General features: G+C 39.1%; 1 protein-coding gene across 19 annotated transcripts in view; it reads left to right on the top strand.

Annotated features, from left to right (window-relative positions):
- The window catches only part of EIF4G3 (eukaryotic translation initiation factor 4 gamma 3), a 375,220-nt gene that overhangs the window by 320,942 nt on the left and 35,687 nt on the right, over nt 1-18,591 (top strand). For all 19 annotated transcript variants that reach the window (XM_010364336.2, XM_030942485.1, XM_010364337.2 and 16 more), the window contains 8 exons: nt 2,903-3,049; nt 3,468-3,704; nt 5,833-5,937; nt 7,724-7,856; nt 10,409-10,503; nt 12,847-12,940; nt 14,222-14,339; nt 17,102-17,322. In XM_010364336.2, the coding sequence (XP_010362638.2) occupies nt 2,903-3,049; nt 3,468-3,704; nt 5,833-5,937; nt 7,724-7,856; nt 10,409-10,503; nt 12,847-12,940; nt 14,222-14,339; nt 17,102-17,322 (1,150 nt within the window). The remainder of the gene's footprint in view (nt 1-2,902; nt 3,050-3,467; nt 3,705-5,832; nt 5,938-7,723; nt 7,857-10,408; nt 10,504-12,846; nt 12,941-14,221; nt 14,340-17,101; nt 17,323-18,591) is intronic.

Raw genomic sequence — 18,591 nt, 5'->3', positions numbered from 1 at the left:
TTCTCACTTACAGCCCTAGCAAATTTACCATTTCCTAATGACAAAAAAAAAAGAAAGAAAATCACCATGAATCACTATTCTCAGAGGATATGTTCTCACTGGCCCCTTTCCATATTTCCACAGCCCTGTCAACCATCCCCAGAGGATATTAAGGTCATGTTCCAAAACAAGTCTTCAAGGAGCTGTGTAGCTAGGTATTCATTCATTCAGAGATACATTTTTGTAAATCTGTAGTCATTCTGCTTGTTATTCAGTTTTAATACTTCCATGTGAATATATCTGAAAAGTTGATGCATGATTACGTGTTCTTTATGCCCCTATTCATGTGAAATTCCTCTTGACCATCATTTTGGGATAGCAGACTTTTGTTTCTCTTGCATTTTGTGATTTCCTCTTTATTGCTTAGTAAGCTAACTTTGCTTTATCCTTTCTTTGATAGCTATGTTATTACAATATAGGTTACTCTTAATGTTTAATCATAGGCCTGTCAAATGGAGCTTCAAGTGTTAAATATAGCTATACTAGTTGTTTATTGGGCCCTTACTGTGTGTCAGCCACTATTTGTTTTTCCTTAAATACCTCATTTGATCCTCCCAATAACACCTCCTAAGAGACATGTATAATACCTCACCCCATTTTTGAAATAGAGGTTTGGTAAAACTGAGTAACTTGGCCAAAGTCACATGGCAGAGCTGGGATTGTGACTATGTCCAGAGCTCCCTTTTCAACAGCTGTTTTATCATGTTCCTTAATCTATAATCATTTTGGAATATCTAATTCTGCAGGTGTAAGGACTGAGGTTCAATGAGGTAACTTGCTCAAATTCACATAGTAGATTAAATGAAAGAGCTGGGATTCCGTTTCTGATTTTGTGACTCAGATTCCAGCACTCTTTCGATTTCAGTTACAGCTTACTTTTCTGTGGTTTATTAAAGTGCTTCCATGCTGAATGCTCAAGCTGCCCTCTCAGTTGGACGTAGAGACTGTGCCTCCCTTGTTTTAGATGATGAAACTGAAACTTGGATTAAAAGAATTGCCTTTGTTTACATAGCAAGTAAGCAAAACTTTTGATCCTTAACCCAGCTCTTTTAAAATAGTCTTCCCTACACCTCTCACCATATGGCAGTGCTTAGATTTTCATATTGTTTGTTGTCCTCATTTCTCCCAATTTCTACACAGTAAATCTGTAATGTAGGAAACATCTCTTTAGAGATGATAGATTGTGGGCTGGACTATTATTTTCTTATCAGTCAGTTATACACTTAATGTCAATACTGATGATGGAGGCAAATATGCCAAGATGCTGGCTAGGATTTTGTGGCTGGTATAACTTATGTTCCTATAAAGCAGTAAATTGGATATAACTGCTGATTTTTAGAACCTTTAGTTCTAAAATCGAATGTCATGTTGGTGCTGTATTGTATGCCAGCCTGTTTTTGAATATACTTCTTGGTTCTCTTTTGTATTTCTTAGTCCGTTATTGTGTATTCTGGGTCTTATATAAGAGAAGGTAGAATCAACTTTTGGCTTTTGCTTTGGAAAACTCTTGCTTTCATGTAGCATTTCTTTTCTTGAAGGCTGACTTGTGTGACTTTAGAGTAGGCCTGACTGTGAAATGATCTATAGTTGCTTGCATTTATGTAGCCTAAATTTGGAGTTAAGGATACAGTAGCCTTTTCTCTGGCTGTCTAAAAAATTATCTGAAGATGTTCCCCTCTTCCTAAGATAACGTTTCCTGCTGAAAGGAAATATGCAATGTAACACGTGGTTGATTATAACTGGACCTGTTAAATGATCTTTCATACATGATAGGGAATACATTGGAGAGTGTGCCATCAGTTCTAGTACAGATATTCTATAGCATCATCATCCTCAGTTCTCAGTAAGTTTTTCTAGCCATCCAGCCTTGATCAGCAGCTTACCAAGTTCATTCTGGTTGATAACATTAATTATTTTGTGAGTATGAATGCAGTGTACCCTATTTTCACAAAGATCTTCCATTATACCTAGGGCAAAGACCATGCATACATTCCAGAACTTTGGAAGCCACTTTGTGATCCCAGAAAAACCGTTGTATTGTATAATGAAATAGCTGTTCAAAATGGTGCTCAGAGGGATGTCATCTGTACATTAGAATATTTTAATAGAATCCCCGCTGCAGTCTACTGTCTTTATATTCTAAATATGTTCATGAGAATGTCTCTGTGTTTGCTTACAAGTAACCTTGAGCTATTACGACTATTAGAAAACAATTATTGTTGGATTTGGATGAAAACCTTGTAAGGATGTTGCTTCCAAACTTTTGGAGAACTAGTATATTCTCATGGCACATAAGCAATAAGCAATAAACATACTAAATTTATAGTCAAGGTAAGTACTACGTTATGACATTCCCCAATGGAAAGATATATCAAAAATCCCCCAGTATCCCAACTTCTGCATAAATGCAATAAGGATCTCACCTACAACAGTTTTGCGATAGCCAGCAAATTCTCCCTTGTCTTATGTCATTTCTGTGTGTCCTATTAAACCAAAACACTTACTACAATGGTACTTCTTAAAAAAAGAAGTAATAACTCTACAGTTTTGTTTTTTTTTTTTTTTAATAAGGTCTAGATAAGTTCAGGGTTATAGTTGCAATGATATGACAAGGATTTCCATGTCAGCTAGAAGCATGGCTAAAAAAAGAGTACATTTATATGAGAGGAATGTGTGTCTTTTCTAAATAAAATTTAAAACATATTACTGTTGAATCATGAAATGCCTGAAGCTATATTGTTTGCCTCTTATAGAATGCTTGCCTGTGGTTCAGTCAGCATATTTCATACAATAAAGCAAACAGATATTTGTAATGTCTTTACATAATCTTGTTGCTTTTCTTTATTTTCCTGTCTGGATGTAGCTGAAAGTACCCATGGCAGACAAGCCTGGTAACACAGTGAATTTCCGGAAGCTGCTATTGAACCGTTGCCAGAAGGAGTTTGAAAAAGATAAAGCAGATGATGATGTCTTTGAGAAGAAGCAGAAAGAACTTGAGGCTGCCATTGCTGTAAGTATTTTCATAGAAAGACAGTGCTTGTACACTTTGAGCACTGTAAAGTAGAAATTTCAAGAAGCTGGATACAGCATCTCCCTGCTACCTTAAGAGGGACCTATTGCCTTTTTTTTTTCATGTCGAAACAACAAATTAATGTTTAGGGGAATGCTTTGTTCCTTTTAGTGTCTAATATAGGGGACAGCTCAATTTTCCATGCCAGCGATTCAGTCTAAGCCTGAGTCAGGTCACTGAATTCCAAAAATCTGAAGTGGATGGGTATAGTTCAGTTTTCTGAGGAGTAGATTCACACTTGCTATTAGATTCTCACGGGGCATCTGACCCCTAGAAAGAGTAAAGACCATGAATCTCAGTGTTTATTGTGCAGTACACTTTCATCATCAAGATGCTATTATTCCTCCTTATACAACAGCCAGAGGAGAGGACCAGGCTTCATGATGAACTGGAAGAAGCCAAGGACAAAGCCCGGCGGAGATCCATTGGCAACATCAAGTTTATTGGAGAACTCTTTAAACTCAAAATGCTGACTGAAGCCATCATGCACGACTGTGTGGTGAAGCTGCTAAAGAACCATGATGAAGAGTCCCTGGAGTGCCTGTGTCGCCTGCTCACCACCATTGGCAAAGACTTGGACTTTGAAAAAGCAAAGGTAAAAATCTAGAAGCTCAGAAACCTTCACAGAGGCTCCTTGTCAGTTGCAAAAGAACTTAGACTGCAAACAAAATAGTTCTATCTTGTCCCAAAGGTCTAGGCTGTTTATTTTTCTTCTTTTGCCCATCTCATTGTCAGTGTTCAACCATCGTGCTCCTTACATTTCCATTAGAGTCAGAGGTGAGGAGGGTCCCAAATTGTGTAAAAGCCAGTTTGTAGATTCTTCAGATTATTTGTCTCATATTCTTTTTTCTTCTTCTGTAACCATTTGACAATTTGGGAACAGAAATACGAAAAGGAAAACTACTATGGCCTAAGGGTAATGCAGAAATGAAGACCCAGCAGTAGCTTCTAAAGTTTATACTCTAATTGATGACACAGCTATCTAACCATAATATAAGAAATCATTAAAAATACTGTAATAATATGTGCTGTTTAAGGGTTATAGAAATTAGAAATGCTTCAAAGAAATAATGTCAGAAATGCTCCATAACATCTAATTCAGCTAGGATTATGCTTAGCTGTGACAGAAAACCCAGTGGTTTATACAGGATTGAGGTTTATTTCTTATTTATGTAAACAAAGTTCAGAGGTAAGTCTTTTCAGCTTAACAGTCTGTGACTCCTAAAGTGTAACCCTTGTCCTAATCATTCTCACCAGAGAAGGTAGGAAAAGGGGCAAAAGACACAACCACCTCTCTCTGCCTCTCTCTCTCTCTCTCTTTCTCTCTCTCACTTTTTTTTTTTAAGTAACAGGGTCGGCCGGGCACGGTGGCTTACGCTTGTAATCCCAGCACTTTGGGAGGCTGAGGCGGGCAAATCCTGAGGTCAGGAGTTCGTGACCAGCCTGACCAACATAGAGAAACCCCGTCTCTACTAAAAATACAAAATTAGCCAGGCGTGGTGGCGCATGCACGTAATCCCAGCTCCTCGGGAGGCTGAGACAGGAGAATTGCCTGAACCTGGGAGGTGGAGGTTGCAGTGAGCCATCGCACTCCAGCCTGGACAACAGGAGCGAAACTCCCTCTCAAAAAAAAAAAAGTAACAGGGTCTTGCCCTGTCACCCAATTTTTTTTCCTTTTTTTTTTTTAACTTTTTGTAGAGATGAGGGGTCTCACTTAGTTGCCCAGGCTGGTCTTAAACTCCTGGCTTCAAGCAATCCTCTTGCCTTGGCCTCCCTAACTGCTGGGATTACAGGTATGAGTCACTATGCCTAGCCCCTTGGGTCTCTTTAGGAAGGCCATAGGAAGCTATAGCATAACATTTCCATTTATATTAGTGCCTGTAATTAATCACATGACCAAAGCCAGCTGCCAGGAGCCTAGAAAAATGTAGTCTTTATTTTAGGTGGTCATATGAACAACTAAATTTCTACCACATGGCCAGGCAGCGTGACTCATAATCCTAATACTTTGGGAGGCTGAGGCAGAAGGATTGCTTGAGCTCAGCCGTTTGAGACCAGCCTGGGTAACATAGTGAGATTTCATATCTTAAAAAAATCATGCAGACAGAAAAATTTAGCTAAGTGTAGTGGCGTATGCCTGTGGTCCCAGCTACTTGGGAAGCTGAGGCAGAAGGATGACTTAAGCCCAGAAGATTGAGGCTGCAGTGAGCCATAATTGACCCACTGCACTCACAACTGGGTGACAGAACAAGACCCTGTCTAAAAAAAAATAAAAATAAAAATTCTACCACATTATATTTTCGCTATAAATTGATATTCCTAGACCATTTTAAAAACTACATAGGCTGGACGCAGTGACTAATGCCTGAAATTCCAGCACTTTGAGAGGCCAAGGCTGGAGGATCACTTGAGCCCAGGAGTTCAAGACCAGCCTCAGCAACATAATGAGACCCCATCTCTACAAAAACTTAAAAGATTAGCCAGGCATGGTGGCATGTTCCTGTAGTCCCAGCTACTCTAGAGGCTGAGGTGGGATCGGTTGAGCCTGAGAGGTCTAAGCTGCAGTGAGCTGTGATTGTGCCACTGCACTCCATCCTGGGCAACAGAGTGAGACTCCATCTCTAAGAAAATAAATAGATAACTACATAAATAAATAACTGTAACATGGGAAAATTATATTTAAGTTTCTCAGACAGGAGTACTAATGATTTTGTCTCTTGCAGCCACGTATGGACCAGTACTTTAATCAGATGGAGAAAATTGTGAAAGAAAGAAAAACCTCATCTAGGATTCGGTTCATGCTTCAAGATGTAATAGACCTAAGGCTGGTGAGTGGGGAAAAAAAATAATACGCTTACTGGTCCAGTCTCTTTAAAGGAATTGGACTGGGGAAGGATGTCCTGTTGTTTACATGTGTAAAGTCAGTGCTTTTGCTTCAGGACTTTCAGAACTTGAATTGGCAAACTTTCAGTGGGAGAGTTCTGAGGAAGGACAGAAGTCCTATTGCCAGTTACGTGCTGCTTCTCCTTACTCCGATTATCAAACCATATTTTGTTTTTGCTTTGTTTTTTTTTTTTGTTTGTTTGTTTGTTTTGTTTTGAGACAGTCTCACCCTGTCGCCCAGACTGGAGTGCAGTGGCTCAGTTTCAGCTCACTGCAACCTCCGCCTCCCAGGTTCAGGTGATTCTACTGCCTCAGCCTCCCAAGTAGTTGGAATTACCGGCACATGTCCCCACACCTGGGCAATTTTTGTAATTTTAGTAGAGATGGAACTCCTGACCTCAAGCCTCCCAAAGTGCTGGGATTACAGGAGTGAGCCACTGTGCCCAGCCACTTGCAATTTTGTAATCAGCCATTCTGAATTCAAACTCCATTCAAATTTAAATTCAATTAAATTTAGTCTTTGTAAGCTAAATAATCAGCAAGTCTCATCTCTACATTAAATACATTTAACTCTCTGAGCCTTACATTTTTAATCTCTAAAATGAGGATGTTGCCTGCCTTGTAGATTTGTTGTAAAGAGTCAGTGGAATAATTATGTAAGGTGCCCAGCTCAGATATTGGTGTTTTCTTCTCTTTCGTTTTTCTTGTGACCCTGCTATTCTGCTGCTGTTTTTGTTTCGTTTTTTTTTTTTTTTTTTTTTTTCTCATTTATCTTACCAGGTGCTGTTTTTGTTACTACTACTTTTCTAAGTTTAACTACTACAGGGAGTTACTCTTTTGTAAGTTTCACTCCGACAGGGAATATACTACATCACTAGAGAAAGTGAACAAAGCCCTACCTCTTATTTCTCCTCCACCCAGGCCAGATAGCATTGATGATGATTCTTTATCTTGCTGAGACTAGATGTGATCTTACGATCCTTCATATTACGAAAGCCACCACTAGTTGATCAGAATTTGCATTCTGATTTAAACCTGTTTCCCATTCTTGCCTCTAGCTAATATAAATAAATATAAAAAATGTCTCCACCCATGTTATCAGCCACTTCTACGTATATCAGATTTTGGGACTGTTGCTAGGGAGAGAAGGGAGAAGTATAATTATAAAGTGACAACTTATTTTGTCCTTAATACAGGGGATAACCAAAGGGCAGAGTGGTGTGGACCTTTGTGTAGAATATCAGAACCATGATATTGGAGAAAGAAAAGCAGGAGTCATTCTTGACTTAGAACCCCTATGGAGTGTGGTATGATCTGAGTAGTAATCCCACAGATTAAGGCAAGGCCAAGAAATCCTCGTCATTTTTACTTTTCTCTCCTCCTTTCAAATGTACAAAATACTGATACAGATAAAATCTGTTTAGTCCACAGAGAAATATATGCCATGCTTAAAAATATAATAATAAATTTGGGCCGTCTTTCATCCTGTTCTTTGTATCCATTGGCTATTGGAATTTGTAGTATACAGTTGGTCAGGTTTGATTGAGAAGATTTTAATTCTTTAGCTCTAATCCTAAACTGCTCATAGTGTCATCTATAAGATACATGAGAAACTACCATAATACAGCTTTTGTAGGTGTTTTGTACTTTTCCAGTAGAAAAATTACAAATTTTTAAATTTTAAAAAATTTTCAGTTATCTGGCAGATAACCTTATTTTCTACTTTTATAGTGCAATTGGGTATCTCGAAGAGCAGATCAAGGGCCTAAAACTATCGAACAGATTCACAAAGAAGCTAAAATAGAAGAACAAGAAGAGCAAAGGAAGGTCCAGCAGCTCATGACCAAAGAGAAGAGAAGACCAGGTGAGGCCAGAATCCACCAGGGTTTAGAGAACTTGGAAGTTTCACGAATACATATTAAGAATGATCTATTTTTAGGTGTAAAATGAGATCGGAAAGAATAGCCCAAAGAATAGAGTGGTGACTGTTAGGTGAAGCAGCTTCACCTGAAGAGTAAAGTTATTGAGTAAAAGTAGAGAATGCAGGAACAAAGCATGATTTCTTTCACTACTTAAAAGCCAGGAAGCAGTAAGACTTTATTGAGCATCTTCTATATATTCAGAATTGGTGAGACTAGAAAAAGAAGTGGAAAATGTAGTTACTTCCCTCTCAAAGTGTACAGTTTATCTGGTAAGGTAAAACTTTTGACAAGCAAAAGAGGAACATTTGTTAAGCAAATAGAAGATAGTATCAATTATGAAATGTATTCTCCATTAAGTGTTAAAATTTAGACGAAAAGAAGAGAGACAGAAAGCTGAAAGAAAACTTTATTTAAGAAAGGGGCACTTTGTAGCAGGCTGGGCACGGTGGCTCATGCCTGTAATCCCAGCACTTTGGGAGGCTGAGGTTGGTGGATCATTTGTGGTCAGGAGTTTGAGACCAGCCTGACCAACATGGTGAAACCCCATCTCTACTAAAAAATTTGCTAGACATAGTGGTGTGTGCCTGTAGTCCCAGATACTCAGGAGGCTGAGGCAGGAGAATCACTTGAACCCAGGAGTTGGAGGTTGCAGTGAGCCGCAATTGCACCACTGCACTCCAGCCTGGTGAACAGAGTGAGACTACATCTCAAAAAATAAATAAATAAATAAAAAGAAAGAGACATGCAAAAAAAGTGAAAGATGAAATAGAAGGCATTTTAAACCTGGGACAATAGTCCATTTACTAAGTTTAGGAACACTGGAAAAGAAAACCTTTTTCAGAGGGAAATGATAATTTTCTGGCTGATAGTAAATACTTCGTAACCATTAGTTATTGTCACAGACACAGTAGAGCTTATAGTGAAATTGTTAGGAGAGATGAATTCTGCAGAGAAGAAAATTTAGTTTCGAGTTTCTTGAGATACCACACTTACCTTCCTCACTCTAGTACCTACTGCAGTGCCTTTTCGGTAATAACTTTTATTTATCATTGAACCAGATTGAGAGGGAAAAGGAGTAGATATCAAAGCCTAATTCATGGAGGGTATTCACATACAACTAAAGGAAGAAAAGAACTCTTGGAAAAGTGACAGATAAGAGCAAGTGGAGAGAAAGGACTAAGATACAAGTGTCATAGAAACAAGGAAGAAGCAAGTCTGTTTATGATCAGTAGTATCAGATAGCACAGAGAAAATCAAGAAATGTGTTAGGACCAGAAAAGCTTTTGGATAGACAGGTGATCTTTCAATTTAGTAATTCATTCAGCAAGTATTTATTGTCTGTCACTTAAAAAGGCACACAAAGTCCTTTCCATCATGTGGCTTACATCTTATGGTAGAGGGGAGAGAGGAGACAATAAATAATAAATAATTAAATAAAATATATCATTTGTCAAATAAATTTGTAGAAAAAGCAAGGAGAAGGGACTAGGGAGTGCAAATCTTGGCGAGTAGGTTGCAGTTTTAAATAGGAAATTGGGGAAACTATAAAAGTTGGTATTGTTTGAGCAAAGACCTGAAGCAAGTGAGGGCGTTAAATCACGTGGAAATGTGGGGAAAGAGACTTTTAGGCAAAGGGAGTAGTAAGTACAAAGACCCTGAAGCAGCATTTTCAAGGAACAGCAAGGGGGCCAGTGCAGCTGAACCTAAGAAGGGCCTGACGGGGAGAGTGGTAGAAGATGGGGACTGAGAGGCAACAGGAGCCAGATTATTTAGAGGCCATTTGTAAGGAATCTTCTCTTTTTCTCTGAATGAGATAGAAAGATATCAGAAGTGTTTTGAACAAAAAAGTGGCAGAATCTTGTACTTTACTAGGATCACACTGGCTGCCATGATGAGCACAGCTGAAGGTAGAAGCAGGAAGGCCAAAACAGGTCTCTACAGTAATCTAGGAAAGGGGTGTTGGTGGCTTAAACAAAACTGCTAATGTTGTTAGTAGATTCTGAATGTATTGTATAGGTTTACCTGACAAGGTTTACTGACAAAAATTGGATATGAAGTGTGAAAGAGGAGTCAAGGTTTTCCGCCTGAGCAGCTGAAATGTTGGAGAAGCAGGTTTGGGAAATAATCAAAGCATACTTCTGTCATTTGACCCCATTAAATATAATATACTTTAGAATAAATAATTTCCATCTGACTTCTCCCAAAGTGTTCTAGTCATTAATTCTGTGAATACTGGATTTGGCCCTGCCTTCTCCAGCACCAGATATTCATTTGTGTCAGTTGTTTGTTTGTAGGTTGGTAATGTTTCATGGGTGAGCCAAAATAAGCCGTGCTTCTGCATATATTTTCCTGCTGTGGGATTAAAGATACTGTCATCAATGCTTTAACAGCTTCTGTTGTCTTTCTTCTTGGTTTTGATGAAAATATTGCTCACTCTTTCAGTGTCCAACTGACTTGAGACAGATGAGAGACTGACACTCTGTTCTCCTTGCAGGTGTCCAGAGAGTGGATGAAGGTGGGTGGAACACTGTACAAGGGGCCAAGAACAGTCGGGTACTGGACCCCTCAAAATTCCTAAAAATCACTAAGGTGAGTCTGACGTTTAAAGTACAGTTGACACTCTCCTTTGATGCCTTTGATATTAAACACACACACACACACACACACAATTTACAATAGTTGCAAAACGTGAGTCTCAAAAGTACTTATGTATGTAAAACAGCAATATTGCAAATCCATGGGGTGGTTATTTTTTAATGCATTTTTCTTCAAATTGCTATTGATCAATGTATTCTACATACTCATTTCTGCTTCTATAAGGGTTTACTAAAGAGGGAGAGACTAGATTACTTCTTAGACATAAGATGCTTAATATACGAGAGGTAATAAAGATATTTTAGAAGCCTAAGTCAATTGCAGGCTTTTACACAATGTATCCATAGCTCTGGGGAGAAAAGCAATCACCTGTTTAAACCTTACCATGAAAGATTTGCCTTATCCAAGGCGTAAAGGAAACCACAGAGGGCCTACTAGAAATCATTCTATAGTAAGGATTTAATAGACTCTGCTTTCCTCTCTTTTGAGAGTCTGTGGGCAGTAAGAGGAAAAAACTCTCTAGCAGGTATTTTCAGCAGTAAAAGTTGATCATGTAAGTAGAATGAAGAACTTTGGAGAATGTAGAGAAAGCAGTATTAAATATGATAAGAGTGGAAACTTCTAAAGTCCAGTGGGTTTTCCAAATCATTTGCAAGTCTAGTTTGATCCTTATAATTTCCATAGTTCTGAAAATTGGCACCCTGCTAGCAAAATACTGAAGACAATCAAAACTAATGTGAAAATACTACATGAAAGAAGATAACTGACAAGAAGTATTAAGAAAAATCTTTAAGAAAATTGGAATAAAATGGGCTATGTCATTTGCACCTCACAGTTTTGTCGAAGCTTTGCTTCATGATAGAAAATTCTCCCTCTGGCTATCTCTTAATAATGTAATTAGCACCGGGCGCGGTGGCTCAAGCCTGTAATCCCAGCACTTTGGGAGGCCGAGACGGGCGGATCATGAGGTCAGGAGATCGAGACCATCCTGGCTAACACGGTGAAACCCCGTCTCTACTAAAAAATACAAAAAACTAGCCGGGCGAGGTGGCGGGCACCTGTAGTCCCAGCTGCTCGGGAGGCTGAGGCAGGAGAATGGCGTGAACCCGGGAGGCGGAGCTTGCAGTGAGCTGAGATCAGGCCACTGCACTCCAGCCTGGGCAACAGAGCGAGACTCTGTCTCAAAAAAAAAAAAAAAAATAATAATAATAATAATAATAATAATGTAATTAGCTAAGATCCTTTTCTCCGAGATTCTGGTACTTTCTTCTAGTTGTTTATATCTCAGAGCAAGAATTCCATTGCTGAATACAGTTTTTTGAGTCTTACCCATCTCCATTTCCATCTAGAGACAGTTTTAACCAAAAGTTTATGTTTAAAGTCCTGCAGCATTTTGAAAAATGTGTCAGTATTTAATAACAACATTTGTATTTTTAAATATTATGCTTTCTGTGCTTGGATACTATAAAACAATGCTGATACCAAATCTCCAACATTACTACTTTAATATTTTTAAGTATGTAAATTGTTAATAAACTTTGTGTATTCAGATAGTTATACTGGAGGTACTATACATGAGTATCCTAGAACAAAACCATTAAACATATTTATTGTTAATTGGGAGAGGTTTGTGTGAAAGCACATTATATAGCATAGCAACATATTATGAGCTGTCAGAACATAGAAATATCTTTTTTACAAAGAGCTACATTACAGCTTTTATGTTATATTTATTTTATAATAACATAATGCATACAGCGTAATCTTATTTCACTTGTAGTAAAGGTGTGCTTGGAAGATTAAACATGAGATATCAGGCACCTTAACTTCCTACGCTCACTGCCTAACATTCCAATGTCTGTCTTCTTATTCTTTGTTGAATACTCACATCCCACTGCCTGTCTCTAGCCCCAACATGAAATTTTTGTGTCTGTTGATCTGTGTTCTGACAGTCATGTAAAGACACTAATGAATTAATTTTGTGGTATTTGTATTTTTTTCTTTTTAAAATTAATGGGTAGTGTACAAGAAGAATGATTAGAAACTGCTTATTACAGTTAGCAAATTCATAAACCATCTTAAATAGGAGGACCTGGATGCATTCTCTAGACCAAACAGTATTTTATGGAAACTGGAGTCCAAGGAAGTGCTTCAGGGGCCACATGGATCCCAGTTTAATGAGAACAGCTCCAATTTCTGTTTCTATTAAATTGGCATTCCAAACAAATTTTTTGTTGCTAAAATTGGTTCTACTTCACTGAAGAAGAAAAAAAATAAAAGAAAAACTATTCTTCTAGAATATTTCCTATAACTGACTTGTGGTCCCTTATGTTACAGCCTACAATTGATGAAAAAATTCAGCTGGTACCTAAAGCACAGCTAGGCAGCTGGGGAAAAGGCAGCAGTGGTGGAGCAAAGGCAAGCGAGACTGGTAAGTGTGCAGTGTCCCTCCTCAAACCTGGCTGTGGCTTGTTAGCATTCGCCTCACAGCACATTCCCATAGTCATCGAATGATGGTTTTAGGGAAGGATGTGTAGACTAATCATGCCTAAAATTTTATTGGTAGCCCTTTCCTTTCAACATAGATCCTTTCTCAGGATCCTTAAATAATTTTAAGCATTTTGAAAACAAATTTCAGTTCATTCATTTAGGCTAATTAAGACCTTTGTTTATTGATTTATTTTTATTTTATGTATTTATTTTTTTGAGATTGGATCCCACTATGTCACCCAGGCTGGAGTGTAGTAGCATGATCACAGCTCACCACAGCCTCAACCACCTAGGTTCAAGCAATCTTCCTGCCTCAGTCTCCTGAGTAGCTGGGACTACCGGCACACGCCATCACACCTGAGTGATTTTTTTTTTTTTGTAGAGATGGAGTCTCACTGTGTTGTCTAGGCTAGTCTTGCACTCCTGGGCTCCAGTGATCCTCCCACCTTGGCCTCCTGAGTGCTGGGATTACACTTGTGAGCCACACTCAGCTGCTAAGACCTTAATTTTTTAGGTTCCTTTTTGTAGTTGTTGACAAATTTAATATAGCTAGAGAAACTACTGGGACCTCAAATTAAAAGGGAAACTCATTATGTTGAGGAAAGAATCTTAATATGCAGGTGCATTTACTGTAATTTTAGGGAGTTATAAAAGAATAAAGAAATATTGTTCAAAATCTTTTTTGAAAATCAGATTTTGAGAGATTTGACCTGAAGACCAAAGATGTTTGGATCATCACGAACACATCCTATTAACTGAGGAAGCCCAATGGAAAGAACAAAAAAATTCAATGTTAACCTACTTCCCATATGTCCCTTCTACTAAGTAATTTCAGCCTTTTTTCTTTAAATTTTAAAAAATGTCATTATTCAGTAAAACCCACGTGCATATTTGTACACACATGAGATTGAAGCATTTGTGTTGGTTAGCTTTGTTAAAGTTTTGTTCTGTTTTTGCTCGCCTTCTTCCTCTATTTGCCACTCCCACCTGTTTACTGTGTTCTTAAAGGAACAAATGGTTGTAATAAATTAAACTCTCTGTTACATGCAAATTCCTTCTAACACTTTGCTTCTCAGAATATGGTAGAGGGACCAGAAGATTGGCATCACCTAAGCTTGTTAGGAATGCCTGGCCTCAGGCCTCACCCAGGGATGCAGATGACTGATTATTTGCGTTTTAGTCATGTGATTTGTATTTTTTTCTAAATCCTTGACATGTGTAGATGCCTTACGGTCAAGTGCTTCCAGTTTAAACAGATTCTCTGCCCTGCAACCTCCAGCACCCTCAGGGTCCACGCCATCCACGTCTGTAGAGTTTGATTCCCGAAGGACCTTAACCAGGTGAGAACCCTGCTTTTTATGTCTACCCAAGGCCAGCCTGCTTGCCAGTATGTGTGGCAAGATAGGAACAAGGATTCTGATAGTAATCCTTATAGATGCATTCCTTTTATTCCTAAAGTTGATTTCCTTCTTTAATCTTCACACACACTATAATTTCTAAGAACGGAACATAATTGGGTGGTGGATTTGGGATGGGATAGGAGGGAAGGGATTCTTTTTTTTTTTCTCTTTTTGAGATGGGGTCTTGTACTATCGCCCAGGCTGGAGTGCAGTGGCATGATTTTGACTCACTGCAAGCTCCACCTCCTGGGTTCGCGCCATTCTCCTGCCTCAGCCTCCCAAGTAGCTGGGACTTCAGGCACCCACCACCACGCCCGGGTAATTTTTTGTACTTTCAATAGAGACAGGGTTTCACCGTGTTAGCCAGGATGATCTTGATCTCCTGACCTTGTAATCTGCCCTCCTTGGCCTCCCAAAGTGCTGGGACTACAGGAGTGAGCCACTGTGCCTGGCTGGGAGGGAAGGGATTCTTAAGAAAGCTAGGCCCGGGCCGGACACAGTGGCTCAAGCCTGTAATCCCAGCACTTTGGGAGGCCGAGGCGGGTGGATCACAAGGTCAGGAGATCAAGACCATCCTGGCTAACACTGTGAAACCCCGTCTCTAATAAAAAATACAAAAAATTAGCCGGGCGTGGTGGTGGGCGCCTGTAGTCCCAGCTACTCGGGAGGCTGAGGCGGGAGAATGGCGTGAACCCAGGAGGCGGAGCTTGCAGTGAGCCGAGATCATGCCACTGCACTCCAGCCTGGGCGACAGAGCAAGACTCCCTCTCAAAAAAAAAAAAAGCTAGGCCCACCCAAACAGCCCTGGAGGCATGTCTAGGGGCTCCCCAAGCTAATCCTCCAGATGCTCTAGAATCATCTAGCATTCTCAACTATGGGAATTAAAGAACGTGACAATCCACCCATACATTTCTCTGTCACGGTGTTCTTCACGTTATATTCGAGGTTGTCCTTCATTTTTTGCTAGTCGCCGTATTTCACTGTCTTTCTACTTTTGCTTTTATAGGATTGATACAGTCAAGTATTCTGTTGGCTGGTTTACGTACAATGAATGGGGACCCTGTAGTGCAGTCACAAAAAACAACATTTTTTACATAAGCACTTTCAGAACTGAAGTTTCTTTAAGCTCTAAAACTTTTTTTTTAATTATTATTTTTTAGAGATGGCATCTTGCTATGTTGCCCAGGCTGGCATTGAACTCGTGGTCTCAGGCGGTCCTCCCATCAGGCTTTTTATTATTATTATTGTAATAAGTTTGATTAGGTAGACTTTGCAAACTGTGTTACTTATTCCCTTGACTTCTTCTGAAACGAAGTATACTTAGCATAAGTTAGCTTTTCATGATGATTCAGATTGTCATTGAGTATCACTTGTGGCGCTTTGCTCTGTCATAAATGTCCCCTAATGCTTCTGCTTCCTAAGCACTTGTGTACTTTCTTTCACAATAGTTAGACCATTCTCCTGCCTGAGTCTCTCCTTTGCCCTTTTAATTTGCTGCTTCTGGTCTACCATGGGCCAATAAACTATTTGCCCAGCTGGTTAAAATTGTCTAAAAGAAGACGAAATCAGGAAATATGGAGAGTCTCTCTTAAAAGGAATAAAATATATGGCGTTAGCTAATCCAAGACAGCTTTTACTTGATTCTCAAATATTTTCCATGTTTTAAGTTTCTAAATAAAAAGGTACCATTGTATAATTTCTAAGATAGTGATACCATGTTCTTATAATATTTGTTTCCCTTTCATTTGTGTAACTCATACTTTTATCATTGTCTTCTTTTTTCCTGAAAGATTTTTAAAAACTAAAATAAGAAATTGCCAAAATTAAGGCCAGGCATGGTGGCTCACGCCTGTAATCCCAGCAGTTTGGGAGGCCAAAGTGGGCAGATCACCTGAGGTCGGGAGGTCGAGACCAGCCTGACCACCATGGAGAAACCCTGTCTCTACTAAAAATACAGAATTAACCAGGCATGGTGGTGCATGCCTGTAATCCCAGCTACTCAGGAGGCTGAGGCAAGAGAATCACTTGAACCCGGGAGGCGGAGGTTGTAGTAAGCTGAGATCGCTCCATTGCACTCCAGCCTGGGCAACAAGAGTAAAACTCCATCTCAAAAAAGAAAAGAAAAAGAAATTACCAAAATTATCACTGACTTTTTTTTGAGACAGAGTCTCACTGTCGCCCAGTCTAGAGTGTGGTGGTGCAATCTTGGCTCACTGCAACTTCTTCCTCGCAGTTTCATGCAATTCTCATACCTCAGCCTCCCAAGTAGCTGGGATTACAGGCACCCGCCACCAAATCCGGCTAATTTTTGTATTTTTAGTAGAGACACGGTTTCACCATGTTGACCAGGCTAGTCTTGAACTCCTGACCTCAAGTGATCTGCCCTGCTCGGCCTCCCAAAGTGCTGGGATTACAGGTGTGAGCCACCATGCTTGGCCACCACTGACATTTTAAAGTATTAAGTAGTATCCCTTCAGAGAAAAAAGTTAAAACATCTTAATAAATATTCCCTTTAAAGTACTCTTTTACTTGTTTGTTGAGTAAGCGGACTTTGAAATATAATTGGTGCCTCACACATCTAATGTTATCTGTGAAAAATTATTCTGCATACTTTCAGAAAGTCTTAGTGTTATTTTATAATTTGAATATGCAGGGGACATGGGCTTGTCTTTCCTTTGAAAAGTGTTGTTTTGTCTTTTAAGTCGTGGAAGTATGGGCAGGGAGAAGAATGATAAGCCCCTTCCATCTGCAACAGCTCGGCCAAATACTTTCATGAGGGGTGGCAGCAGTAAAGACCTGCTAGACAATCAGTCTCAAGAAGAGCAGCGGAGAGAAATGCTGGAGACCGTGAAGCAGCTCACAGGGGCTGTGGATGTGGAGAGGTACAGCACTGAGGCTGAGCGAAATAAAACAAGGGAGTCAGGTGAGAGACTTGGCTTAAACAGATGCAGATTCTGATTTGGGTTTTAAATTTGGAAGGAAAAATAAAAAGGAGACTGCCTGAGTAGATTTTAGAATCAACACATAATAGCAACGCATACCAGCCTCTGAAGAGTTAAAGGGCATTTCATAGTTTTATAACAGTTCTCATTCCCTAGGTATGCCTTAGCTCGACAGTTTGTAAATTTTCTCCATTCTTTATTAAATGTTATGGTGAGGAGGTCCTCCTGCTGTATTTTAAGCAATCTGAATTTCTTACAAGTCTCTGTAACATCCCACACTTTACGTTGCTGTTAGATTGTGTATGCTGTGTAGAGCCCCTCAAATGTGTGAAAATTCTCATTATTGAGCCACTGCAAGACAAACCAAAGAGAAGGTATTAGGTTATCTTTAGTCGCCTTCATCTTCCTTGGTAACCTGTTGTTTTTGTATGCATTTAGCATGTATATACTTAGAGGACTTGCTCAGATAATGCTCTAAAACTTGCTTCATGTATTTAACCTGTGTTTCAGTTTCCTTATCTGTTAAATGGGGATAAGTTGTACCTACCTTTTCAGGATATTATGAAAATTAAATAAGAAGTTAATACATGTAAATACTTAGAACATTACCTGATAAATACAAGGTTTTCAAAAAGTATTAAATGTTGTGATGACGAATATAGCAATGGGAAACAGTTTAAATTGAAGATTATTTTCAGCCTCTTTTAAATATTTATCATGAAGTTATTCCAGTTGTTTTTAGTATTTATATAGCTTTCTAATTTGTTTCACTATTTAAATTGTTTCTCTTAACTGTAGTCCCTAAATGGATCTCAGAGACAAATTAAAGTGTCTTCTCCCACTTGGTGTTACTTTAGATAATACAGCTTTAGGGACGTTTGACTTTTTTTAATCTGTGGTAGATACTTTTGAAATATAACAAGCTAGGATAGTAAAATATCTTGTGTGTAGTGAATAACGTAGCACAGCTGCTCTATGTGTTTTTATCGTCTGATTCATTTGTGCATTTACCAGATGCACAGTAAGTGTGAGGCGCTCGATCCCTGTTCTCGGCCTTCAGTCTGCTGAGTCAGGAAGACCTTTTTTAGTAATTCCACAAAAGACACAAACTGAGAAAGGTGCTATGAAGAAAGGAATTTAGTTCTAAGAGAATACTTAGAACTATCTGGTACCAAGGAGCTATGTAGAATTAGGGCAAGGGGAGGTTTCCTTCATCTGAAGGACCCATGGGAATGAAACAGGTTTGTAGA

This window comes from Rhinopithecus roxellana, chromosome 12, assembly GCF_007565055.1.
Source record: "Rhinopithecus roxellana isolate Shanxi Qingling chromosome 12, ASM756505v1, whole genome shotgun sequence".
Classification (NCBI taxonomy): Eukaryota; Metazoa; Chordata; class Mammalia; order Primates; family Cercopithecidae; genus Rhinopithecus; species Rhinopithecus roxellana.
The sequence above is the reverse complement of the archived record's forward strand: the minus strand, read 5'-3'. Positions and strand labels throughout refer to the sequence as shown.